At 56.4% G+C, this 25,665-nt stretch overlaps 1 protein-coding gene across 6 annotated transcripts in view; it reads left to right on the top strand.

The window, feature by feature from the left end:
- Pstpip1 (proline-serine-threonine phosphatase interacting protein 1) overlaps window positions 1-23,407 on the top strand; it is a 41,212-nt gene extending 17,805 nt beyond the window's left edge. For 2 of the 6 annotated variants that reach the window (XM_076848703.2, XM_076848705.2), the window contains exons 2-15: window positions 8,730-8,830; window positions 9,146-9,220; window positions 14,009-14,043; window positions 14,249-14,355; window positions 16,323-16,385; window positions 16,856-16,954; window positions 17,798-17,843; window positions 18,803-18,882; window positions 19,314-19,412; window positions 20,399-20,495; window positions 20,945-21,035; window positions 21,852-21,907; window positions 22,144-22,268; window positions 23,021-23,407. In XM_076848703.2, coding sequence (XP_076704818.1) covers window positions 8,730-8,830; window positions 9,146-9,220; window positions 14,009-14,043; window positions 14,249-14,355; window positions 16,323-16,385; window positions 16,856-16,954; window positions 17,798-17,843; window positions 18,803-18,882; window positions 19,314-19,412; window positions 20,399-20,495; window positions 20,945-21,035; window positions 21,852-21,907; window positions 22,144-22,268; window positions 23,021-23,152 — 1,206 coding nt within the window. In that variant the 3' untranslated portion in view covers window positions 23,153-23,407. Of the gene's footprint in view, window positions 1-7,723; window positions 7,757-8,729; window positions 8,831-9,145; window positions 9,221-14,008; window positions 14,044-14,248; window positions 14,356-16,322; window positions 16,386-16,855; window positions 16,955-17,797; window positions 17,844-18,802; window positions 18,883-19,313; window positions 19,413-20,398; window positions 20,496-20,944; window positions 21,036-21,851; window positions 21,908-22,143; window positions 22,269-23,020 lie in introns of all 6 variants that reach the window. The other 4 variants (XM_076848707.1, XM_077109035.1, XM_076848706.1 and 1 more) reach the window with 3 other exon arrangements.
- The last annotated feature ends 2,258 nt before the right edge of the window (window positions 23,408-25,665 follow it).

The raw sequence follows: 25,665 nt of genomic DNA, 5'->3' as shown, positions 1-25,665 counted from the left end.
CTTCGGCTTGACACCCTCTTCTTACTCACCCCTCCTCCCAGATCCTCCCAGCCAGCAACTGGCCTGCTGTGGCCACCCACTCATCCCTCCTAATCATACCTGCATGTCGGGTGCTCTGCCTTCCTCGATTTGCCAACCAATATGGAAGTGAGCACCATTCTAGGGCAGTACCTGGGGCAGGGGAAAGAGCCTGCCTGCCGCCCGTGGACGTCTCTTCCTTCAGCCTCAGTTTCCTCACCTCTACAATGGGAATAATTAGACCAACTTCAGAGGACAGTGGTCAAAAGTAGAGGGGACAAGTCTGTCTGGCTTATTTAAAGGGACTGGGAAATGAGTCATTGAATCCATAAGCAAGTGTTCTGGTCCCCTTGGGGGCACCTCAGGAACCAGCAGTCACAAAGCCACATCCTGTGGAGGGCCTCCCTTGGTGCTTATCCAGCCCTTCATTTGGCGTGCTGCTGAGCATTGCCTGTGCAGGCGCTGGCCACCAGGTCCTGCGGGAACCAGACAGAAGCGCCCTCCACTTCTTGGAGCGCGCCTTCTCCCCAGCAGCCGCTGCTCACTGCCTCACTTCTCCAACAGACCTCAGTCTGCGGGAGAAAAGCATCAGGGAAGTCTGCGGTGAAGGGGCAATGGCAGGCGCGGGCTGTCCCTGCTGGAAAGCCCTGTGAGCAGGAGGGACAAAAGCAGCCAGCGCCACGCTGCTTCTTGGCAGGGTGCAGAAATGCAGGTGGCAGCTTCTGGAGGAGAGAGGCCGTCCTCCTGCCCTGTCCTGTCTCTGCCCCCACCAGAAAAAGATAGTTTCTTAGTGCGCATGAACCTGGGAACAGCGGGTTCCCTTGTGGCACACACGAATGGTCACGTTCACCCCTCCGCCTTTCCCCACCCCCTTCATCTTTAATGTCTCCCTTCTCCTTTCATGTCATTTCCACCCCCTCCTAGATTTCACATATGATAGAAAACACGTGGTACTTGTCGTTCCTGGATCTGGCTTAGTTTGCTTAACGTGATGATCTCCAGTTCCATCCATTTTCCTGCAAATGACAGGATTTCATTCCTCTTTAGGGCTGAATAATTTTCCATCGTGTGTATATATCACATTTTCCTTATCTACTTATCCATTGGCACATAGACTTATTCCACAACTTGGCTACTAAGAGTTGTGTCAGGGGCCGTGGATATGGCTCAGTGGTTGAGCCTAGAATGCAGGAGGCCCTGGGTTCAATCCCCGGCACCACATAAAAACAAACAAATAAATTGAAGGTATTGTGTCCATCTACAACTAAAAATATATTTTAAAAATAGTTGTATCAGGATGTGTAGGTATCTCTATAGTATGCTGTCCTTAATTCCTTTGGGTTTATACCCAGGAGTCATAAAGCTGGATCATATGATAATTCTATTTTTAGTTTTTTGAGGAACCTGCATATTGATTTCCATAATGGCCACACAGATTTACATTCCAACCATTAGTGTCTCCAAGTTCCCTCTTCCCACATCCTCACAAATATTTGTTGCATTTTGTACTCTTTTTTATGGTGCTGGGAATTGAACCCAGAGCCTTGGTACATGAAAGGCAAGTACTCTACCAACTGAGCTATATCCCCAACCCCATTTTGTACTTTTTTTAAAAATATTTTTAGTTATAGATGGACTTTGTTTAGGTTTTTTTTTTTTTTTTTTTTTTTTGTGGTGCTGGGGATCAAACCCAGTGCCTCACATGTGCTAGGCAAGCGCTCTACCACAGAACCACAACCCAATCCTATTTTGTACTCTTGATAGCCATACTGACCAGGGTGAGATGGATTCTCAATGTGTTTTTTTAAAAAAATATTTTTTAGTTGTCAATGGATCTTTTATTTATTTATTTACCTGTGGTGCTGACGATGGAACCCTCGCATATGCCAGGCGAGCGCTCTACCACTGAGCCCCAGCCCCAGCCCTCAAGGTGGTTTTGATTTGCATTTCCTTGATGGCTATAGATGTTGAACATTTTTTTCACACGATCTTTGGTCATTTGTACTTATTTTAAGAAGTTTCTGCTCAGTTCATTTGCCCATTTATTGGTTGGGTTACTTGGGGGTATTTTTAGTGCTAAGTTTATAAAAGGTGATTTTTAAAAGGGGTTTTAGTTCACGAAGGACCCAAGAGCATGTTAGACACTGGACACGTTTTCAACAAGAATTCTTAGCCTTTTACAAAATAGGATCTGGACTTGGTAGGGTGTAAGCAGGAAACTTGATTTTTCTTCCACATTCCAGATCTTGCTCCTTCACCCCTTGGGCACGTGTTAGGTTTTTCCAGTCATTTCCAGACATATTCCAGGCCAGTCCAACCTAATACTGCAATCTCGTTCAATTTAAGTCTCCCAACTTGGAACAGGAAAGGAAGCCTTTGATGCAGAAGGAGGAAAGGGGCTGTTTCTTCTCTGGCTGTGTTGTCCCCACGCTGCACCGACAGCCACTTCTGATGTCCCATGGACTGGAGTCCTGTAGGCCAGCGCCAGGGACAGGACTCAGCTTTCTGATGCTGTTGTGGCTGGTGATGGTGCCCCCAAGTGGCAGGTTCCCTGAACCACCTCTTTCCTCCTGGATCCACAGCAGATCTTCCCCCACCCCCATCCCAGGACCCACTGTCCTTACCTGTGTCTGTCCACCTTCCTGGGATGCCCACCCAATGGTCCACTCCATGCAGCTGCTTCTCTCTCTCTCTCTGCAGTACTGGGGGTGGAACCCAGGGGTGCTTTACCCTTGAGCCTCATCCCATCCTTTTTTATTTTGAGACAGGGTCTCACTAAGTTGTGAGGCTGGCCTGGAACTTTCAGTCCTCCTGCCTTGGCCTCCCCAGTCTTGGGTTACAGATGTGCTGCTTTTTGAGGCTCCTTTCTCCCTGTCAGAGCTCTCCTGGACCGAGAGTTAGCAGGCAGCTCTTTACCTTCCACAGCCCCCACCTTGTCCCCAGGTAAAATTTCAGGGCTAGTTCTTGGATGTGCTGTGCACTCCTACCCCAGGCCCCCCGCTTCCCTCCACCCCAGAAGCAGCTGCTGTGCCAGACTCCCTGCTGAGTCCAGACTCCCAGGTGAGAGGCAGCCACCAGTCCCCATGGCTCCCGAGGTCTCCCCGAGGACGTACATCTGTCCCTTGCTGGAGAGTGTCCTCTTCTCTCTGTGCCCCTTCAATAGTCAGAAAGACTCACAATGGACAAGTGACTGACCAAGGCTGCCCACCTTATTCCTGACAGGTGAAAACTGTGACCGAGTCCCAGGCCTTTCCCTCCAGGGTCAGAGGCTGAGTTGTCCTCTAATATGCTTTATGTTCTAGAATTCCACACAAGGGACCTTTGAAAAAGTTTCTGCTTCCCTTTAAATGGACCTGGGAATGGGGGAAGTTGTCGAATGGTTCATTTTTTCCTGCAGGGGACTCAGCTGGGAGAAGAGTCTGCCTGGTGGTGTGAGTGGGTAGCAGGCCAGGAAGCAGGAGGCAGGACGTGGGACTAGCACTGGTCCTGTGTGACCAGCCTTGAGGTTGGGGTTTTGCAGAGAGGTGAAGTAATGGAGGCTAAGTACCTGGGCAATCTAGGTTCAAGTCCTGACTGTGACCTGCAGGTCCCTGGGCAGGTTAGGGAACCTCTCTGTGTTCCATTTTCCTCATCTGTAAACAGGAGTCGTGGTGCTGAGCCTGGTACCTGTTTGGGGGTAAGCTCAGATCCGAGTTTGCTGTTCTCACAGGGTCATATTATTTCATGTGCTTCTCAGGTCAATTCTTCGTGGTAAGAACCATTAGGCCCATTTTCACAGGGAAGGGAATTGAAGCTGAGTATGCCAGGGTCACAGAGCAGGGTTCGAACCTCGTCTGATCAACTCCTGCCAGTCTCTCAAACAAGGCCAGATGCCCCCTCTGACCTATAACATGCTCAAAGGGGGCTGGGCCCTAGAGAGGTGGGCTGACAAGGCCAGGAGGGGTCAGCCTCCTGCCCCCACCACTTTTCCGATGAAGAAACCAGGTTCCAAGGAGGGAAGTGGCTTGCTTGGGGCCTTGATCTCTGTGGCCAGCCCCTGCAGCCACCAGAGTGATTGGGGGGCTGGGGTTGTGGCTCAGTGGTCAAGCACTTGCCTAGCATGTGTGAGGTCCTGGATTTGTTTCTCAGCCCCACATATAAATACATGAATAAAATAAAGGTCTGTCAACATCTAAAAATATGTGTGTATGTGTGTGTGTGTGTGTGTGTGTGTGTGTGTGTATGTGTGTGTGTGTGTGTGTGGCCATAGGGGCAGGAAAAGGAGGAAGTGGTGGTGGATATGGAGGCTGCTTCTCTACCCAGCCACTGGGGAACACTAGGCCCAGGCAGGCTCACAGGCCTAATATGGCACACCCCAGGCCCACCCTGAGAAGGGGGCTGGGGGGCTGTTCAGGCAGCACAGGGCCTTAGCCACTGCCCCTCCAGGCTGTGTGGGAGCATGCTCCTCCCACCCTAAGCACATCCTCGGGACAGACCTTGGGAGGTGTCCTGGAGCCCAGGGTGGCCACATGACGGGATGACAAGGCCAGCGTCACATCTGGCTCTAGTGGGCCTCCCTGAGGAGCGGACTGTGGCTGCTCGTCACCTGGCACCCCTAGCCTGAGGCACGTCCCCCACCCCACCCCATGCCACATGGCTGGGTGTGGCTTCTGGCTGCCCATTGTCCCCCTGCTCCAGGCAGTGCTTCCCTGCCCCAGCCTGGCACAGAGATGGCCCATAGCCCATGGTGACTAAATTATAGTCTGAAATACAAACTTACTCTGAGGTAACTGAGTAATCGTTGTCAAAAGTTATCTTCTTAAAATAACTTGTTTCATGTTTCAAAGTGAGAAACTGTTCCTGAGCTGTCTACTGAATGACTGACATAGGGATGGGGCTTTGGGACAGGCGGACCTGGGTTCAAATCCCATATTCTGCCCTTCACCCGTGGAATGGCCTTGAGGGTGGGGGTCACATCCCTGTTACCATCTTTATGTCCCGGGTCTTTGACTTTTCAGTAAGGTGGTGGCTGGGATGGTCTCAGTATGTGGCAGATGGACTCAATCAGTGGACACTGTGTTACTGAACCAGGCCACTTTTACCCGGCGCATAGTATGATGATCACCAAGATGACAAGTTTTGCAAAAGAAAAGTTTATTCTCAGTGACTGAGCATGGCGATGGAGACACAGGTCTCAAATTCTCCTCCTCAAGGATAGGGCTTGGGGATATTCATGGGGTAAAGAAGTAGAGTGATTTTAAGGCATGGGGAAGGTGACCGGAAGAGAAGTTGTGGTATGTCACCAAACCTTATGGTTTTTCATGGGGACCTGGTTTCAGAAAATAGCAGCATCAGCCTGATATGAGGTTGGAGTTTGGGGCCTCTTGATGTTTAAAGGTCACCTCATCAGACATCTGCACAGGCCCAAGTGAAGAATTGGTGGTTTGGACAGAAATGGCTTTCAAGTTTTTGACAAGTAGCCCAGTCACCTGTAACCACTGTCAGAGGTGTTCTCTAAGCAAAGCTGGCAGGATGCTAATGACAGTGCTCAGCTGCAAGACCTCCAGAATTCATAATCTAAAAAAAAAACAAAAAACAATCAGATAACTAAGGGGGAGCAGGGGGACCCCTTGGAGAGGTACAAATGCTAAGTGCTGATTGGTGTGGGGAGGTGGCTGTGGGCTGGCCGTGTCTGCTGGGGTAGGTATCAAAGTAAGATCGCGGCCTCCCATGGGCCCCAGAGACTGGGGTCTTTTGAAGGTTTCATTCCTGAGAACGGCCCTCAGGTCCTTGAGGACCTGCTGAGCTGCACAAGTATACACTGGCACTGGAAGCCTCTCTGTGGGGAAACGCCCAGCAGATGACTGTGGCCCATCCAGCCACAATTTTGATTTCATGAAGGGCAAGGCCATGGGTAGGGCTCAGGTGACAGATGCTAAGGGTGAGCAGGAGGAAGTAAGGGGAGGTGAGAGGAGGTGAGAGGAGGTGAGAGGAGGGCGAGGAGGCCGGGGGCAGCCTCTGACTGGTGCTGGGCCTTGCACAGTGGACCTGCCAACCCAGTTTAGATAAGACTTCTCAGTTCCTTTTTCCCTCAACAGCATCCTGAGCCTTCTCTCCCAGCTCTTAGCAATGAGTCAGAGCCATCCCCTTGAGGAGGTGGCTGGGGTGGGGTGGAGGAGGAGGGTGCGGGCTGGTGGAAGGGGGCAGGGCTGGGAGGCATTGTGGCATTGTGAGTAGCCCCAGTGTGTGGGGGGGGACAGGCACTTCCTCAGAACAGCCTCACCACTTGTGACCATGGCTCACTCACGACACTCCCCCCAGCCCCTGCACTGTGCTCTGCACAGGGGCTGGATACAGTTCTCCAGCCTGGACACTGTGGGGACCTGAGCTCCTGAAGGCCAGACTTCAGGGCCCTTGCCGCCCTCCACCGCCTCCAGAATGGCCAACGTAGGTCTGCTTCGGCTTCTCTTTCCACTCTGGGAGCCTCAGTAAGGACAGAGAAGGGCCCCCCTGGACTCAGGGCCAGGTGCAGTCGGGCGGGAGCAGCAGCACAGCCCGCTCTAAGCCGGACTCCAGCTTGCCTGAGTGCTCAGTCCCCACATCTTCCCCAGGGGTAAGAGAGGCCCCCGAGAGTCCAGAAGATTCTTGTCCTAACTCTGGCCTCAGGCAAGCCTTTCCCTTCTCCAGGCTCAGTTTCCCAAGGACAGAGGGGCGCTAGAAAGATGCTTCTAAGTTCTGGGTGTCTGTGATCTTGTGACCTGAACACTGGTGTCCAGCTCGGAATGACCCCTCACAAGGAGGGCAGGAGGCCGGAGCTCCCGATTTGTTTTCTCTCCCTGCTGCCACAGGTTTCTGACTTGGGGGTCCAGAGGGAGGGCAGAAGCTGAGGGGCGGGAAGCGTGGTCTGCCGGCTTTTAGTGGTCAGGTTTATGCCCACCAAGGCCGTGGGAATGGAAGCCTGGCCTGTGTGGCTAAGTGGTGCCAGGCTGGACCCGAGGACCCGAGGGCTAACGCCGTGCCCAGGACAGGCTGCAGCACACTGGGGGACAACTTCGTCTTGGTGGGGTTCTGGTGGCAGCCAAGGCCCATACACTCAGCTTGCACCCTGTGGGCCACTGAGCCTGGGTCAGGCCCTCCACAGGAATTTCTAGGGTTGCTTATGGAGGAGGGTGAGTTTGGGGTTCTAAGTGTCTGTATCCCACAGGCCCACAGATTGACTGCTCTGAGTTGGCTGAGGTGGGCTAGGCCTAGGTGAGGCCGTTGGTGCCATCTGTCTTGAGCCCCACGTCTGATTCTTTTTAGACCTTGAAGAATGCAACATCTTCTTCCCTGGCTCATATGCCTCTTCCTGCAGGATGCTCTCCTTGATTTGACTCCACCCAGTCTTCCCCCACATACCCATAATTCGAGGAGAGGCATTGGGCAAGGGGAAGGAGTGCCAGGCTTTGTCTGCAAAACAGGTTAGGGGTGTGTGACTTGGGAGAGCCCCATAGACCTCTGAGCTCTGATGTATGAGGACGTGACATTTATTGTCAGGGAAACTAGGGCTCCTTTTCCCAGTCTCAGGATTTGGGAGGGTCTGAGGGGGCAGAAAAGCAGACAGAGGAGGTGCTGAATCTCAGGCTGCCCTGGTTTGCAGTTGCCTGGCCAAGTACCTAAGGATTGGCAGAGATTAGTGAGGGGCAGACCCCCCTGCCTCCCACCAGAATTTATCCTCTTCTTCTAGGGTCAGCCACATGTGTGAGCCAGGAGCACTGGGGTAAGCAGCCTGGTGCTGGGACCCGTTCCCTAGGCCTGGGATGCTGTAGGAACTTCTATCCTCTCATGTCCTCGCATGCTACCTCCCCACCCCAGCTTCCCATGCCAGCAGCTCAGACGGACCTAGAGTCCACACCCAAGGGCAGAGGCGGGGCAGGTTGGTCAGGACCACCAGGACTGGCTGGGCAAGTGCCAGGTGCAGGAGCAGCCCCTGCAGCCCCTCCTTGGGGATTCTCCAAGGTGATCTTCCCATAGCCCAGCTGAGAGGTGACCCAGGGCTGAGGGTATAACTCAGTGGCAGAGCACTTGCATAGTACCCACTGAGTTTGATCCCCAGCATCACAAAAAATAAAACAGAGGTGACGCAAGGTGTTCTAGGTGTGCTCTGGTTGTCCTGAAGCCACCCTCAAAACCCACCTTCCCAGACTGGTGCAAGAAGATGAGCTGAGCCCACAGAGGGACCAGCCTGCCCCTGGGTACAGAGCTGAGTCTCAAAGATTTGCCTGGGTCCCGGCCAGCGGCAGAGGCTGGGTAGCGCAGGGGTGCAGAATTTAACTCCAACTGCGTTCAGTGCCAGGTCATCACTTGGTAGCTGTCACCCCTCCGTGCCTGCTTTCTTGATTAGCTGAGTGACAGGGTATGGGGGTGGGCAGCATGAGTAGTGCCAGGCACCCCTGAGGGACTAAATTTGGGGGCTGTCATCATGGTGCTTCAGTGGTGGCCTCTCCCATCAACTGTCCCTAGGTGGCATTGAGGGGTCCCGGACTGAGAACTCTGATGTCAGGCAGGCAGCCCCTGACCACTTGGGCACCTGTCACCCCCACAGCTGTGTGGGCACCTCCTGTGTGAGGACAGGGCCTGAACCCAAGGGCTGGACTGTGATGGGGACATGGAGACAAGGGAGGGTCTCCTCCTGGGGTGTCCAGGGGTCCCTGCTGGGCTGTGCTCAGGGACCCGCCTGCCCTGCGTTCTAGTGCAGGGACTTCACGGCCCACACGGGCTACGAGGTGCTGCTGCAGCGGCTGCTGGACGGCAGGAAGATGTGCAAGGACGTGGAGGAGCTGCTGAGGCAGAGGTGAGCGGATGGCCAGGGGCGGGCAGGGCGGCCGGGGGAGGGGGCTGCTGCAGAGAGAGCGCCCTCCGCAGGAAGCCAGGCGACTCCCCTCACCCCGACCTGCCCCATGGGCGCCGCTGGCTGTCCCCCAGGGGGGCCTCTGTCCCCTCAGGTGGCCTCGTGGGCCAGCACGTACTCCCAGGAGGGGCTGTGCCTTGACTCTGCCACAGGGTCCTGCTGCCCCTGAGGCGGTTGGGTGGGCCTCCGGGTCTGCAGTGGGCACGTCCCGGGCCGCTGCTGGCAGCCCCGGGGACACAGCCCGCCGTGTCCTTGCAGGGCCCAGGCGGAGGAGCGCTACGGGAAGGAGCTGGTGCAGATCGCGCGGAAGGCGGGCGGGCAGACGGAGATCAAGTAAGAGCTGCGCTGGGCCCGCGACCCCCGCGGCCTCCGCTGGGCCTCACACAGGGGAAGCCTCCTGTGGGGGGAGCTGGGTGGCCAGGGAGGGTCTGCACTGCACGGAGCAGGCGTCGGTTGGCCCTTGTCTGGGGCCTGGTGGGCCGGGGGCCAGGTTCCGGGTGACTGAGAGCGGGGAAGGGCAGGCTGGGGCGGCGGGAGCCACCTGCCCACAGGTGCTTTCAGCCCAGTGGCCTCCATCAGAGCCCAAGGGGCAGGGCACAGGCCCATCTGCTGCCTGTCGAGCCCCCCACAGCGTTGTCTGGGCTTCAAGGACCTCGACGTGAGTGAGTCCATACCTGGTTCTGGCAGCAGCTCCTCCCACGGTGGGCCCTGCGTCTCTGTCCCACTGGCAGTGAAGGGACAGATGTGCAGCCTTCCTCCCAGGATGAAGTGGGTTCAGGGGCTCAGCACAGGCCTGAGTCAGGGGAGGTCATCTTGGAGTGTGGGGGCTGCTGCTGCCCCCTCTGGAGTCTGCTAGGAAGGCTAGCAGAGCAGGCCCAGGGCAGACAGCCCTGGACTCCAGGGTCTGAAAGCCTCTACCCCCACAGGGCCCTGAGGCAGCAGGGGCTACCACGGTAATCCCTTTCCCTGGCCTGCGATGTGCCTGGCTCTGCCCCGGGGGAGCACATGAATATGACATTCTCTAGGTCTTACAAACACATAGGGCACCCTGGAAGTTCCCGCTTCCAACCAGGAACTCAAACAAACAACAACAAAAACAAACAAACAAACAACAACAACAACAACAAAAAATGTGGGAAGGGTTAGAGAAAGATTTAAAAGTAATGTGAACCAGGGGAGGTTAATGTCCAGATCAACATGTTAGACTAGAGGATGTGCATGTGGTCCTGAGAGTGAGAACATATACACTCTAGTGGCTGCTTGGCCTTTGTGAGCTGTGTGACTATGGACAAGTCACTTAGCCTCTCTGAGTTTGTTTCTCATCTGCCCCCTCTAATGGGCTATAGTACAGATAAACAGGAGCCTGGTCAGAGGGCCTCTCTAGGGCAGGGCTGGCTGCTGGCTGCAGGCTGGGCAGAGAGGAAGGCTCTGAACAGGGTAAGAAATGAACAGGTGTCTGTTGGAACCTCTTTGTATCTCTGGGAAGGGGGCCCAGGTGGTGGCGCTGGGGGAGACAGCCAGGAGGGCGGTGCAGCCCCGGAGCTGGGGAGCACAACCCAGGGACCCTGCCTGCCCCTGGCCTCCCACACCAACGGAAAATGAGAATTTCCTGGAAGTAGCAGGGCCACTGCAGCCGTGGGACAGGAAAGGAGTCCAGGCGGGCACCCAAGGGAGCCGAGGTGGTGGATGGGTGAGGCATGCTCAGGGGGCCGTGAGTCACATGGGACTGAGTGCAGGGATGCCCCTGGCAGAGAATGAAATGCAGTGGTGAGCTGAGTGGGCCACGGGAAGAGGGAAGTCCACAGATTCTTGCCCCACTCAGTGGCCCTGGTTCCCTGCATGGTCGTGGAAGGCTGAGTATGGGACAGGGCCTGCCCTGGCTTATTTCCTGGTGACCCCAGGAGGGCCACTGCCCCTTTCTGAGACTCGGGCCCTCCCTGTGATAGGGGATGGTCACCCTGAGAGGTGCCCGAGTCTTGCCCTGCAGACCGTCAGTGACAAATTGGAGCCATCTGCTTCACTTGGGACCAAGCGGCCTGACTGTGAGCTGAGGCCTTTTCCTTTGGGACCCAGGCCCTGCCCTGGCCCAGTGCCAAGGTCCCTTGGAAAACCACTCAGGGGGCTGAGGCTGCCTTAATCCAGACAGGGAGCCTGGAGGGGGAACTGGACCAAAGCAGCTGCAAAAAAGGTAGAAACAAACCCACAAGGGCCAGAAAAAAGGTTCGCAGAGTGGGTCAGTGGCCGTGGGAGAAGCCAGCACTGCACAAGGTCACAGCAGACCAGGCCCCGGGAGCAGGGCGGAGGTGTGTGGCAGTCGGGGGGTGCCTCCTGGAGGGGAGGGCATTTCTGCCAGGGACCTATGGACAAAGGCTCAGAGGTGGAAAAGGACAGGACACTTGGGAGCCAGTGGGTGATGTGGCCAGAGCTGCACCAGCTGGCCTGCTGCAGGAAGGTGGGCAGGAAGGACAAAGGACAAGGGGTTAGTGACCCCTTCAGAAGCTCACAGCACACCAAGAGAGCAGGGAGTTGGCTTGCCCCACCTCTGCTGCCCGGAGACTTGGCGGCATCATTCCTTGACCTTGAGCAAGCAGGAGCCTCACCCAGGCCTGCAGCTCAGGCCACATCTTAGGATGATTTTTGGCAGGGACCTCTTTTGCATGTTGTTAACTCAGCCAACATCTGTGGGGTGGCAGCAAGGGAGGACACACAAAGAGGACTGGGCCGCCAGCCCCCCGGGGTCCCCACAAGCCTTCCAATGCATGTTCAAGACAGCATTAGGCTTTTGCAGGGGGCTTATCAAGACCCCTGACATCCCACGTCCAGCCCTGCAGAAGGTTGGCCTTGACTCTCCAGCCCGGCCCTCCCTTTCCTCTGCTAGGTCCTCCCTGCCTTAAAGTTCTGCCTGAAACGCCTCCTGCCCCTGAAAACTGTTGCCTCTGCCGCCTCCGCCTCCTCGCTTTCTTCCCCAGGGAGGGTGCTGTGTGCTCCCAGGAGCTGCAAGGGGCAGCAAGGCCGGGCCCGCTTCCTGTGAACCCCAGTGGTTACCCGTGAGCATGGACAGAACCCCCAAAAGGGGCACGAGCTTGAACCCTCGTGTCCTGCCTCCCCTGCCCTTGTTATAAACCTGAAGCGCTGGGGGTTTCCTGCCCCAGGAGTTGGCTTGTTTCATTCTCTTTTTTCCTCTGGGCTCACTGGGGCTGCTGGTGGACTCCATTCTCCCTGATCCTCTGGGGTGCACTGTGGCCACAGAGGTCCTCCAGCGCAGGGAGGAGAGGGGGCCTGCTCTTGTCAGCTGGGAGGCACAAAGGACCCGCCAAACTTGCCTCCTCTGACAGTGCCTCTGCCCTACCTGCCCAGCCCAGGGTGTCACAAGGTAGGTGTCGTGTGGCCACATGGCCACCAGGGGGCAGGCGAGCTGCTCCACAGAAAGGCAGGAAGAGGCTTGGTGGCCGGCTGCAGCAGGATGCGCTGGGACAGGGCCACTGCCACTGCCTCTGCGTGGCCCCAGTCAGCCTGGCCATACTCTGGCTTCAGTTCCCCTGCGTGCCTCGATTGGCTCCTTGGTGTCCTGGGGAGGAGGGTGCCACTGTGTGTTTCAGTGTCTTAGTTAAAGGAGCCTTGTTCCCAGGCCCAGCTGCAACCAGTGCCCTTGGTGACTTGGCACCACTGGCCAGGCTGGGGACACCGCAGGCAGAGGCATCCCTCACATGCTGCCCAGCATGGGCTGCTCCTCACCCTCCCTGCTGAGGGTGGGAAGGGAGTCCCCTACCTGAAGACGAAGTCCAGTATGGGGTTTTGGTAAGAGCAGGTGCTGGTAAGCTCTTAGGTAGAGCAGGTTGGGGGTCAGATCAGACAGGCCTAGGGGTCCCCAGGGCTGGCTGGGATCTGCAGATGTGTCCAGGAGGGTTGCACAATAGTGACAACCTTTGTAAAACTCCTCCATTGCTCCAGGTCCTAGGAGAGGCACTTTGTACATGTCAACTCACGTAACCCTCACAGCCTTCCTTTTGTTTTGTTATCCTCATTTTACAGAGGGGGCAAACTAAGACAGAGAGGTGAAGTAACTTGTCTAAGGTCACACAACAAATAAATTGTAGTATCTGGATTGAATCCAGGCCATCTGGCTTCAGGATCTGCTTCTAAAGCACATGGGAGTCCAGAGCAGGGAGAAGCTACTGAATGAAGGTCCTGCTGGTTTCCTGGGTGGGCTTCCTACACGGCCTCCCTCCTCCCCGGGATGGGGAATTCACCCCTCCAAGAAACCCCTGCTCCTGAGAGCTTGTGGTCTAGAGAGAGGTGTTCTCCCACAACGTTCCTGTTTCTGCCAGGGACCCTCTGCCTTGTGGTGCTCCATCACCTACAGTAGACAGGACGGGGTCCTGGGGTGGGGGCACAAGTACCTTGGCTCAGACTCAGCTGTCAATGGCTCTGGGGTGAGCCCCCAGTTGGGCTGCCAGATACAATACAGGACACTGGATTCCACCGACTTCCAGCTCCCAGGGGTGCTCTTTAGATGGGAGTGTGTCCACTCATCACCCAGGGCAGACTTATGCTTGTTGTTGAACTGAGAGTCAAGCGAGCTGAGCATCTGCTCAATCTGGCACCCCTACTGCTCGGGCCTCATCCCTGCCTCGCATACCCAGTGCCAGCCTCTCCCCTCCCTCTGGCTCTGGTGCCCACCGGTCCCCTCCCTAGAGCAGACAGCACCTGCAACTCTCCCCTCCCGCTGCCTCCTGCCCAGTACCTCCAGTCTCATCCATCTTCCTCCAGCCTTCCCACGACACTAGGAGCCAGGTGTGGACGCTCCCTCTCCTGATTCCGTCATCCTGGAGCACTGGCTACTTGGAAAGGACAGGGGTTTCAGGGAGGGAAGGACCATCCTGAACACAGCCCCTTCTTCTCTAGGAACTCAGACAAGAGCAGAGGGGGGCCCGGGTCCTCCCTGTTCTGCTGCAGTGGGAAGGTTGAATTTCCGAGAGCTTTGTCTTCCACAAATCCCAGTTTGGGGTCCAAGGAGTTGGTCCCCATCTCCCCCCAGAATAACATAGGCCCTCAGGCCAGCCGGGACTTGGGGTTCACACAGTGCCATCTTCCGGCTGACCTGGCCCTCCTGTTTTGCAGCTCCCTGAGGGCCTCCTTTGATTCCCTGAAGCAGCGTAAGTCCCACCTGTCCCTGTTCCGGGCTGCAGGGTGGCGGGATCTCTGGGAAACCCAGGTCCCTCAGAGGAGGCCGGGGCCCAGCTTTGTTTGCATCGGGGCTGCGGGGCTGGTGGAGGATCTGGGGGTGGGTGAAGGTGAGGGAGGTACGGGCTGGCCCAGGCAGGGCGAGCTGTGGTGCCTGAGGCCATCCTCTGACCCTAGAAATGGAGAATGTGGGCAGCGCACACATCCAGCTGGCCCTGACCCTGCGTGAGGAGCTGCGCAGCCTGGAGGAGTTCCGCGAGAGGCAAAAGGAGCAGAGGAAGAAGGTGAGGGGGTCACTGCGTGGGGACACGTGCCCTCCTGGTGCAGCCAGTGAGGAGCAGGGGCAGTGCTTGGGCCCTGGGATCAGTGCCTTGAAGGAGGAAGGGAGGCCAGGTAAGGCCTGAGCGGCCCCCTGAGGTTCCTGCCTGAGCTGCCTGTGCCAAGGAAGCAGGGAGCACACTGGTCTCTGTGACCACCTCACTACACCGCAGAGGGTCGGGGCAACTTGGGGCACTCAGAGCAGCCAGTCTGAGTTGAGTGGCCCCTGGACACTGGTCCTGATTGAGCCCAAGGATCAGGGTTGTTTATCCAAGAAAAAGTTGGAGCCAGTGGGAGGGGGGCGCTGCCCAAGGCCAAAGGGGCCAATAGACAGCAAGGGTGGGGTAGGGGCTTCAGGCTCAGCAGCATCCAGAGGGACTCCTCCCCAGGGGGCCATGGCTGCACCTAGACAGAGCTACCGATGGCAGGAAGGTGAGGCCTCCATGGGAGATGTACAGGTAGAGGCTGGCGGACCTGGCTGGGTGGTGGCTCCCCCGTCCACAGCTCAACTCCCACAGACTGAGCACCCTGGGAGGGCAGGCACGATGCAGGCTGGTGCTGGGAAGGGGGCTCAGGCACCCAGGGCTCCCTGCAGAGGGCGAGGCAACACAGGAAGGGTCATTATCAAGGGTCTGAGGAATGAAAATGGAAGAAAGATACCCTGAGCTGTGTAGGGGAGGAAAATGTGCCCTCCAGGCTGGGCCTGGGCGTCTGACGAAGCCGCTCCCCGCCCAGGCCTCGTCCCCCCTCGTAGGAGGGGTGCTCCCATCCACCCCCAAGGTTGGAAGTGCAGCCCAGAGGGGGCCCAGTCTCCACAGAAGGGCTGCGGCTCTGCTGGGTGGTTCTCCCGGCACATTCAGCACAGCTACCCGCCCTGCCTGCTCCTGGGCCAGTTGGGTCTCAGCCCTTCAGGAGTCTAAATTTGGCTTCCTGAGCAGACAGGGAGTTCCCAAAGCCATCCTCAGAAGCAGCCTGGCCTTGAGGTGCTGGAGCAGGTGACCTCTCTGAGCTGGGACTTGCTGCAGGCCTGCAGAGCACCTGGTGCCACAGGGAGGCCCTAGCCCAGCTCTTCTGAGCTCTCTGTGGCCAGAGGGGCTGTGACGTCTCCCAAAAGTATTTAGGACAGAGCACTGATCTCCCCAGAGCAGCCATGGCCACCGCGGGCAAGAAGTTGTGACGTAGCCTGGGAGCCTGTCTGGGCATGTGTGGGCACATGTGTGTGCCGGTGTGTTTGTGCCTGATCTTTGTGACTAGGCAACTTGCCAAGGTCTCCCAGCTGACCCGACCCTCCCCAGGCACAAACTGGCTCCAGTCTGATGCGGGGCCTTTCATCTCTAATCTCCTACCTCCTCCTGGCCTTGGTCCTGGCTGCTTCGCTAGCTCTGTCTGAACAGGAAGTCCAGGAGGCGAGCGTGGGGTACGGTGGCCATGATGTGCGTAGCCCTGAGCATGTGTAGACTGGCCTGTGGTTATGCATAGGTGAACGTGGAGTCTGTGATGTGTGCTGAGTGGTCTGTGGATATGCACAGGGAGGCCTGTGGGTGCAAGTGTGAGCAGCCAGGGGAGTGGGGCTGCTAGTCAGCACTTCCTAGTGTTCTTGTAGGGCTCCGTATGCACGTGTGTGCCAGTATGTGCTCACTGTGTGAGCAACTGGGATGTGCTCGGGGGCCTGCAAATGAAGAATGTGGGTGGGTACAAGTTCTCTGGCTAGAGTTGAGTCCCGGCTGGACTCTGCAGCCAGGCCACAGTGGCCTTGGCATTCCATTCTGAGGGTGACTGTGAAGGGGCAGCTCTGGGAGATGGAGGGCATCCCGTCAACGCCCTAGAGCCCCGAGAGGATGCTCCACCTCATCCTAGGGACAACCCCTCCTCTTGGCCTAGGGGAGCGTGCTGAGGCTGTGGCCCCCTGCTCAGAGCCTCGTGTCCCCTGCAGTACGAGGCCGTCATGGACCGTGTTCAGAAGAGCAAGCTGTCACTCTACAAGAAGGCCATGGAGGTGTGTGTGAGGCTGGGGCCTTGCCCCTGGGGGGGTTCAGGCTGAAGGCCAGAGGGGCGGTCCTGCAGTTGCTCACAGGGTAATCCACGGTCAGCTGAGGACCCCAGGAGAGCAGGGTGGAGGGATCCCTGAGCAGTGTCCAGAGGACACTGGGCAGGAAGGGGGAGAAGGGTACCCAAGAGGGCATCAGGTGAAAAGGTATAGTGTAGTGGCACAGGTCCCTTCGGGGACAAAAAGGCTGGGCCATGGGCAGGCAGGGCCACTGTCCCCAGTAAGCAGAGCCTGCAGCAATACTGCCAGCAGTCTCCTCCTCCGTCTCCATTGCCAACCCCAAGATCCCAGTCCCTGATGGGGACGTCCTGCTCTAGCCCCAGCCAGGGAAAAGGTGGGCTGGGGTCAGGGAGCCTCAATCTGGGGGACACAGAGAAGGACTGTGGGGCCCTGCAAGTCACACCTCTTCACAATCCTAGTCCAAGAGGACATACGAGCAGAAGTGTCGGGACGCAGACGATGCTGAGCAGGCCTTCGAGCGCATCAGTGCCACTGGCCACCAGAAGCAAGTAGAGAAGGTGCGTGGGGCCACTGGGGCTGTGTGGTGTCACCGGGCTGGGGCTACAGACATCCCCAGGCAAAGTCTGCATCCAGGACACACCAGCTGCCCACCCTTCTCTGACCCTAGTCTTGGCATCTATGTAATGGGTTTCCCAGAATCTCAGGTCATGGACAGACAGGTCATCTTGATCCCCTTTGCCATCTCCTGGCTGCACCCAAGGACCCATTCCTCAGAGCAGGCTCTCTGCAGCTCAGGCCCCAAGTTCACAGATGGGAAGAGCTACCCCTCAGACAATCCTTGGAGAGGGACTCCATAGTTCCCGGTCACACAGAGAAAACTGAGTTCCAGGATGGTGAGTGATTTGTCCAGATCTCAGAGCCAGGCTGCAGAGAAGGGATCCAAACCCAAGTTGTCCAGAGTTCAAGCTCTTGACTGGTCTAGCCTCTGGGTCGTGTCAGAGACACCAGGACCAAAATCACATCACCCAGATGTGCAGACGGGAGAGCTGAGGCCAGGGAGGGCAGGGTCTTGTAGGTGGTTGAGGACAGCAAGTCAAGGTCCAAAGCCTGAGTCCCCGCCTGTGGGTCCAGCAGAGGCCACATAGGGCTCTGCCTGACCTGACCTGCCTTCCCCCTGGTCTTGACTTCTGCTTTTCAGGAGTATCTTTATGGGCTGCAGGTTTCTGTTTTTAGTCATGGGAACCCTTTGACGGGGTGAGGCTGCCGGTGAAAGATGGAATTTGTCCCCAGTTCACTCCTGTCCCTAGATGGCCAGAGAAGGTGTGACAGTCACTTCTGAGTAGCCAGGGTAGTGTTGGAGCCCAAGGGCTGGGCTCATGCTGCTCTCCCTGTCTCCTCAGAGCCAGAACAAGGCCAAACAATGCAAGGACTCGGCCACCGAGGCAGGTATGTGCACCCTGGCCCCATCCTCAGGCTGGCGTGGTGACCTGGCCAATCCTCCTCACCAAACTTGTTTCTCATCTGAGGACGTGTGCTCCACCTGAGTGTGCTCCACCTGAGTGTGCTCCATGAGTCACATGGGTGCCACCCTGCACTTGTGCAGAGGCTGTTCCTGCCGCTTTGCACATTTAATCCTCACTCCACCTATGAGGTGGCTGTGGTTTGTCCCCTTTTTTAGCAGACAAGGAAACTGAAGCACAAAGAATTTAAGTAACTTGTCCAAGATCATCAGCCAGTAAATGGTGATGACTGCAAGGGAACAGAGACTGTCCGGCTCCAGAGCCTGGGACTTGCAGGGCCACGTCCCTAGGAGACAGGCCCCTCATTTCTCTCTCCTGAACGCATGCGCACACCCAGCCTGCCCTGGCCCTGGCCTCTCTATCCCCCTACTGCCCCTTGTCCCTGCTGAAAAACCTCCTAGGACAGAGCCACCTCCTCCCGCCCCAGGAAGGTGCTCTCCCTTCTGCATGGCCTCTCTAACACCTGGTAGGCCCTTGGTTGGGGGACCAGGTGACCCGAGGGATATGGGGGTGGGGGTTATGACCCAAGCCTGCGGGGTCCCCACCCCTCCAGCACCCGCCTGCCCTCTTCAAAACTGTTTCCTGGAAAGTGAGGGGGTGGGATTTGGGGAGGGCAAGCAGCTGGGACTCTGAACTTGTGTCCCTGGGGGTCCACTCCAGCACTCATAGAACAGTGGGGGAGCCGAGTCACCCTGAAAAGGGATATATGTGGGGGTGTCCCTGACAGGTGTTCAGATGAGCCCAGCAGCAGCCAGGCAGGCCCGAGGGACTGAAGGATGTGGGGGAGGGGGCTTTGTGGGAGCAAAGGTGTGGAGGAGCTCCTGTCCTGGGGACATGGGGGAGTCCAGGTCACTCAGTCTCCTTGAGGGTTGCCTGTGCTTCCAGAGCGAGTGTACAGGCAAAACATCGAGCAGCTGGAGAAGGTGCGGGGCGAGTGGGAGCAGGAGCACCGGACCACCTGTGAGGTGAGTGGCCTGGGCCTGCAGCCTGTGTCCCCCATTGCAAACGGAAGGGCACCCATCCCTGCTGTTTGAGGCTGCATGTTGGGGATAGTATTCATTCATTCACCCCCTCATCTGCTCACTCACTGGGCCCAGAGCTGGGTCTTTTCCTGGGGTGTTCACCGCCTGGCTTTGTGCCCAGGGCCCCGCTGATGGACCACATCCTGTGCGCCTCTTACTGCCCTTCCCCGGGACTTCATCCAGTGTGTGGTGGGGTCTGGAGGGAAGCTGCGGGCAGGAATCCCCGAGGCAGCTCAGCCTCCCTCAGGACTGCCACAGGGGTGGGGACCCACAGGAGGCCTTCCCAGCAGAGCTTGCCCACTGGTCAGCCTCAGCTGAGCTGAGTGGGGTCTGCCTGGCCCTGCAGCTCCTCCTCACTTCCTCCTTCTCCCCAGGCCTTCCAGCTGCAGGAATTTGACCGGCTGACCATTCTCCGCAACGCCCTGTGGGTGCACTGCAACCAGCTCTCCATGCAGTGCGTCAAGGACGATGAGGTGGGGTTTGAGGACACAGGGGTAGGGTGCGAGGAGTGGGTGAATGAATGAATACTATCCCCAACCTGTGGCCTCAAACAGCAGGGATGGGTGCCCTTCCGTTTGCAATGGGGGACATAGGCTGGAGGCCCAGGCCACTCACCTGCATGCCCAAGTCCATCTAAGCCAGTCAGCAGATACTTGGTCCTCTGTGAGCCAAGCTCTGGCCTGGAAGTCTCGGACTTCAGCCTCTGCTTCCTGCACAGCCCAGACAGGGCTGCAAGCCCCTGCTTTTGCGGTTATGCTGGCTTTTGCCATCTGCTCCCTGTCCCCATGCCCTCCAGAGTGCCTGGCTCTGCTCTTGCAGTTAGAGCACCCCCCTGCTCAGGGTGGGGAGTGTGGAGGCAGCTGGGGGTGGGGAGAGCAGGTGGACACAGTTCTTGGACGTTTGCAAAGGGTCTAGAGGACCCCATGGCTCCACTGCAGGCCTGGTGTTTGCAGAAGACCAGGTCCAGTCGCTCCTCTGCCCCACCCCTGCCCCTGTCTCCAGGAAGACCTGACTATATACCCCAGCAGAGTGCTGCCACTCTGTGAAAGGGGCCTGAGCCTCATGCTCTCTTGGGGCAGCCTGGAGGCCAACTGCTGTTCCTTGCCTGCCGAGATCAGAGCGAAGCAGGGTCCAGATCACTCTGATCTTGGCCTCCACACAGACCTTTGGGTGTTTGTTTTCTAAATGATAGGTACCCACCTGATGGCCTCTTCATGGCAGTGGAAGAAGTGTGAGCTCGACTCCCTCATCAAGAGCCAAAGCCTAGCTGCATTGCATTCTTGTGACATATCCCTTCTCAGTTTCCTCATCTATAAAATAGGGGAAATAGTGTCTGCCTCAGAGGGCAGGGTGAATTAAGTCCTTTGCCATCAGGCTCCCTGGCCAGAGTTCAGACCCACAAAGTGTGGGCACTGTGGTGAAGCCTGGCCGCACGGTCTCTGCTCTTTCCTGCCCCTAGCTCTATGAGGAAGTGCGGCTGACACTTGAGGGCTGCAGCGTGGACACCGATATCAATGGCTTCATCCAGGCCAAGAGCACAGGCACTGAGCCCCCAGGTAAGGCCCACTCCTAGGACAGCAAGGGTTTAGCCAAGGATCCCTTGAGCCAGGACAGTGCTGCGATGACTCACAGCTCCTTTGTGGGAGGAGGAGTTAAAGGAGGGGACGGTAATCTCCAGGCTGGGTCTCTGGCCTGCTGATTCCTCTGAGACAAAAGAAGACCAGAATTAAGGAGGGACCAGAGATCTTATAAGGGAGGTTAGGATGGTGAAGCTCTGTGAGTCTTCAGCCCAGCCCTTTTGGTCCCTAAATCATAGTTCAAAATATCCATGGCAATCTCAGTGGCACCAACAGTGGGGGACTCTCATGGGAGCAACATGATGAGCCAGGGCAAGAGTGGAAAAGTGGGGCCCTACTCTGGGTCTCTGAGGACAGGTTGGGGTGTCGAGCGACACAGGTTCTGCCTGCCTTTGCCATCGTGGGCCTCACAGGCTTGCTGTTTGCAGCTCCAGTGCCCTACCAGAACTACTATGACCGGGAGGTCACCCCATCATCTGGCAGCCCTGGCATACCACCGTCCTGTGGCATGATAAAGAGGTGAGGCACCAAATGGGTGTCAGTGGCTGGGATGCAGAGCAGGGGTAAGAGCAGTGGGCCAGGAGTGGGCTGGGCCTCTGTTGCCACCGGCAGCAGAGCACCCACTTTGCGTCTGGGGCTGCTCAGGTGCTGGGTGCCCTGTGGAGACACAACAGCCTCAATCCAGTCTTATGGAACCCTTGGCTCAAGGGAACCCAAGTATTAAACAATTAGTTACACCCCAATTACTCACTAGCGACTACATGCAAAGCCCTAGGCAGGCCTCATACTGGCTTCCTTGTCCCGTTGGCCACACTGTGAGCCTGGGTTGGTGCCCTAGGTGACTCTCTTCAGCAGGAGCCCAAAACCTGTGCACCTGGAGAATTCTCCTGGGTAGTGTCCTTTCCCTGGCCTAGCTGTCAGGTCCTGGTGCTATACCCCAATATACCATCTGGATCCAGTCACTATGGGGCCAAGAGGAAGTGGGCTGGCTTGGCCCAGGCTGGTGAAGATGCCAGCGTGGCATGTTTGGGTTGAACTTTGAAGGGCAGATCCTGCCACAGCAGGAAGGCCGGAGTGGAGTCCAGGGCTTGGCAGGTATGGAGACCTGAGCATTTTCTTAGAACTCTCACAGGGCCCTGCATGGAACAGGTGCTGAGATGATCTAGCACAGGGTTGTGGGAGTGTGTTGCTGGGAAGGAAGGGCCACGGTGAACACCCTTTGGGGATCCCTGGAGGCAGAGAACTCTCAGAGCTTTGCGAGTTCTTCCTTTAGTGGTGGGGCCTTAAGAATCAGACAAACGGGCCGGACTGATCCTCTTTCTTCCCTCCCCCAAGATTCTCCGGGCTGCTGCATGGAAGTCCCAAGACCACATCCCTGCAAGCTCCTGCGGGTAACTGAGGATGATGTGGGAGGTCCCCAGACACTGTGACCCCAGGGGAAAGGACTCCTATATGGCATAGCTGGGGCCACTGAGGCCCCCAAAGGGAGAAGGTATACCCTCCAACAGCAAAAGGGAGAGTCGAAAGGCAGGGCCAAGCCTAAACTCCATGCCAACGGGGCCTCCAGGGACCACAGTTCTTCTAAAGGAGCAGGGTTCAGGCCTCACTCTGATCTTGGCCTCCACAGAGACCCCGACACCTGCCCCTGAGCGGAGTGAAGTCGTCTACGCAGCCATTGCAGTGCAGGAGACCCTGGGAAACGCTGCCCCACCAGCCCAGGACTATAGGGCGCTCTATGACTACACAGCACAGGTGAGGCCCTTGCCTTCCTCCCCTGCTTAGGAGGGCACATGTGTATACCTGGGAATGTGCTGGGGTATGAACCCTTAGAACAGCATTCTCTACTTAAGAGGGCCTCAGCATACATTTGCTGAATATGGCAAATAGGTACAAGGGCTCATGTCTGCTCAAATCTGCACACATGTATACGAGTCGTCCATGCAGGCTGACAGAGCTGGGGTAGGAAATGGTTTTAGGGTCAGGGTGTGCACTCTTGAGTCAGGGCCTTGTTCTCTGCAGCATAGGTGCATATCAAGGCAAGGGTGCAGAACTGGAAACCAGAGCCGTCTCTCACAGCGAGGCAGGCCAAGTGTGGGTCGCACCCACTGAGGCCATTCAGGGACGCAGACTTCCAAAGTCTAGGCTTTGGCAAGGGCAGCCAGGAGAATGATAGGTGCTTGTATGAGGGGGCGGTGGGGATTCTCTGGGCTCAGCAGTGGTGAGCTTTGGAGTGAGTGTCCCCTTAGGTTTGGGGTAAGGCAAGCAGCTGACTCCTGATGTGCTCCAGTGGTTAGAGTAGAGTGGGAGAAGACCAGGCTGGGGTGCCTCTGGTGACAATTTGAAGAGGACAGTCCCCAAAGGGACTGCCCCAAGAGGCATGGGCATGTCTCAGGTGCAGTCCACCCTGGGAGCCTGGCTCACATTTCCTGCTGGGGCAGGGGATGCCAGACCAGAGCCCTCCCAGCAGCCCCTCCAGTCTCATGCTCATTCCATCTCTTGCCCAGAACTCCGATGAGCTGGACATGTCTGCAGGGGACATCCTGGCAGTCATCCTGGAAGGGGAGGATGGCTGGTGGACAGTGGAACGGAATGGGCAGCGTGGTTTTGTCCCTGGGTCCTACCTGGAGAAGCTCTAAGGAAGAACCAGCAGCTCCTCGCCAGGACCTGCCCTGCCAGGAGTGTCCCCTAAAACTGCCCTGGTCTTGTGGGGTCTGAATGGGCCTGCCCCTACTGGGGATTCGACGGAGATGGTGTCACATTCAAGAAGTCTTTCCAGGCTGGGGATGTGGCTCAAGCGGTAGTGCACTCACCTGGCACGTGTGAGGCACTGGGTTCGATCCTCAACACCACATAAAAATAAAAAAAATAAAGATATTGTGTCCACCTTAAAAAAAAAAAACAAAACTAAAAAATAAATTAAAAAAAAAGTCTCTCCTACAGGGAATAAAGGAATGCATTCTTTTTTTTTTTTTTTTTTGGTCTGCTGGGTCTCTTTTACTCCTGTGTCCAAATGCTCAATTCAGAGGAAAAGGAGTGAGGAGAAGAGTCTGGAGAACAGAGCTCTGCCACACCTGGACAGATCTTCAGCAGAAGTCACTGAGGGCCCCAGCCAGTCCCAGGTTCTGCTGGTCCCATCGCTGGAATGTGCCAGAGAGATAGTCACACCTTGCACAAATGGGATAATGGGGCAGGGTGGTGAGGAGCCTCAGGAGGGCTGGGAAGGGCGGACTAGGTTCCTGAGGGTAGAGAACCGGGCAACAGCAGAGCACACCCCCTGGGAGCTCACCCGGACCTGTGGCTTCCCCGCTGGCTCCTGGCATCCACCTGTCAACCAGCATACAGAGGTTTAGCTCATGTGCCAAGGAAAAGGTCAGGTGCCAGAGGCAAAAATTAGACCTTTACCAAGCTGTGCCCCAGGAAAAGGGTAAGGAGAGTGCCAGTAAAAGGGGACTACTTTGGTGTTTTAACACAAGACGCCCGTCATTATGCCCTCGTCTTCATCGCCAGGTTAAAAAGGCGGGTTAGTTATGCCTAGAGGAGGTGAAGGAGGGGATGGACTTTCTTCTTTGGAGCATGAAAGTGCCTTTAGGTCGTGGCCTCTCATCTGACTCAGGTGTGGCTACCTCGAAAGTCTCAGTGAAGTGAGAAGGCTATGGTGCTGGGCCAGGCAGAGGTGTGAGGGTTCCAGGCACCCCAGGGTGCAGGTGCAGGACCCTGGAAGCAGGCTCTGGGTCTGCTGGGTGTAACCCACTGCTGCTTTCTACCAGAGGGTGCGGGAGACAAGAGGGGAAAGGACCTTGGGCTTCTGATGTGTCGTACGTCCATCCTGAAATCATTTTCCTTCATCAAGCATATTGTGCTAGAGCGCTGAGCAAACACCACACCTGTCCCCAGCTCACACAAGCTCTGCAGATAAGGGTGTTTGAAGAGAATCAAAATCTGGAGCTTGATCTCCTCCTCCCCTGAAGAGAGCAGAGTCTGTGAATAAAGACTTACCTGACCAGGTGTGGTGGTGCACACCTGTAACCCTTGCAGCTCAGGAGGCTAAGACAGGAGGATTGCAAGTTCAAAGCCAGCCTCAGCAACTTAGCAAGACCCTGTCTCAAAAAATAAAAAGGGGAAGTGGCTCAGTGGTTAATAAGTTTCTTTGGGTTCAATCCCTGGTACCAAAATAAAGAAAGGCCTGACTGGCTTAGAAATACTGCCCAGGACACGCCTCAAGTCTTGTCAGACTCAGCCAGGTCCCAGGCCTATCAAGCAGCTCTAGAGTAATCCAACCAAGATATTCTTGTGACTCTTATATGATAATGGGGTGGGGTGGTGCTTGCTAAGATGAAGGATTGCCCTGAAAGGGCTCACTCTCCCAAAAGGGGAAGGCAGATGCTTCTGAGCCCTTATATCCAAGGCAGCCACTGAATATGGAAAGAGGGGGATTGGAGGCCAGGAGCAGGCTGTCCCAACACAAAGGATGGTAGATTGTTTGCAAAGTGGCAACTGGGCTGGAGAACAATTCTGAAAGAATGTAGGAGATAGGATGTCCTGGTAACTTATGGGATGTGAGATAGGAGCAGGAGGATTAGAAAGAGAGGACATGAATTCCAAGCTGAGCCTTAAAGATGGGCAGAAGCCTCTCCCAGGTGGAGCTGGAGTAGGAGTTGAGCAGGGACCAGAGCGAAGGCTCAGGAAAGGTGGGACAGCCAAGCTCACTGATGGACCCCAGGGCTCAGGTCATGTGTGGGCAGTGAATAGAAAGTTGGGTACAAGTGCTTTATTTATTCCCTGAAAATACCTTGCCATCTTGATTGAGCATCCCATTCCTCCACAAAGATTTTTTTAAAAACCTTTGGCCTAGATATTTATCATCATCTCTGACAGGTGCTGCAGTGTCTGTGGGCCCCAGTGGGTGATGGGTAAAGAGTGTTAGATAACAGAGCCTGTTTTCCAGTCATTTAGGCAGCCAGAGGAAAAAGACAAAAGCAACTCTGGGTCACAAGTCAGGGAATGACCCACAAATGATTCTAAGATTCATCAGCCCTGCAAGCTTTCTGCATTCTTCTGAGCACCAAGTCACAACTTTAGCTGCTGGGAATGAACGGGTCGGGGGATGGCCTTCCCAGAAGAGATAGTGCTTGATAAAGAGGGGATTGGT

The sequence above is a fragment of the Callospermophilus lateralis genome, chromosome 3 (genome assembly GCF_048772815.1).
Source record: "Callospermophilus lateralis isolate mCalLat2 chromosome 3, mCalLat2.hap1, whole genome shotgun sequence".
NCBI classification, from domain to species: domain Eukaryota; kingdom Metazoa; phylum Chordata; class Mammalia; order Rodentia; family Sciuridae; genus Callospermophilus; species Callospermophilus lateralis.
The sequence above is the reverse complement of the archived record's forward strand: the minus strand, read 5'-3'. Positions and strand labels throughout refer to the sequence as shown.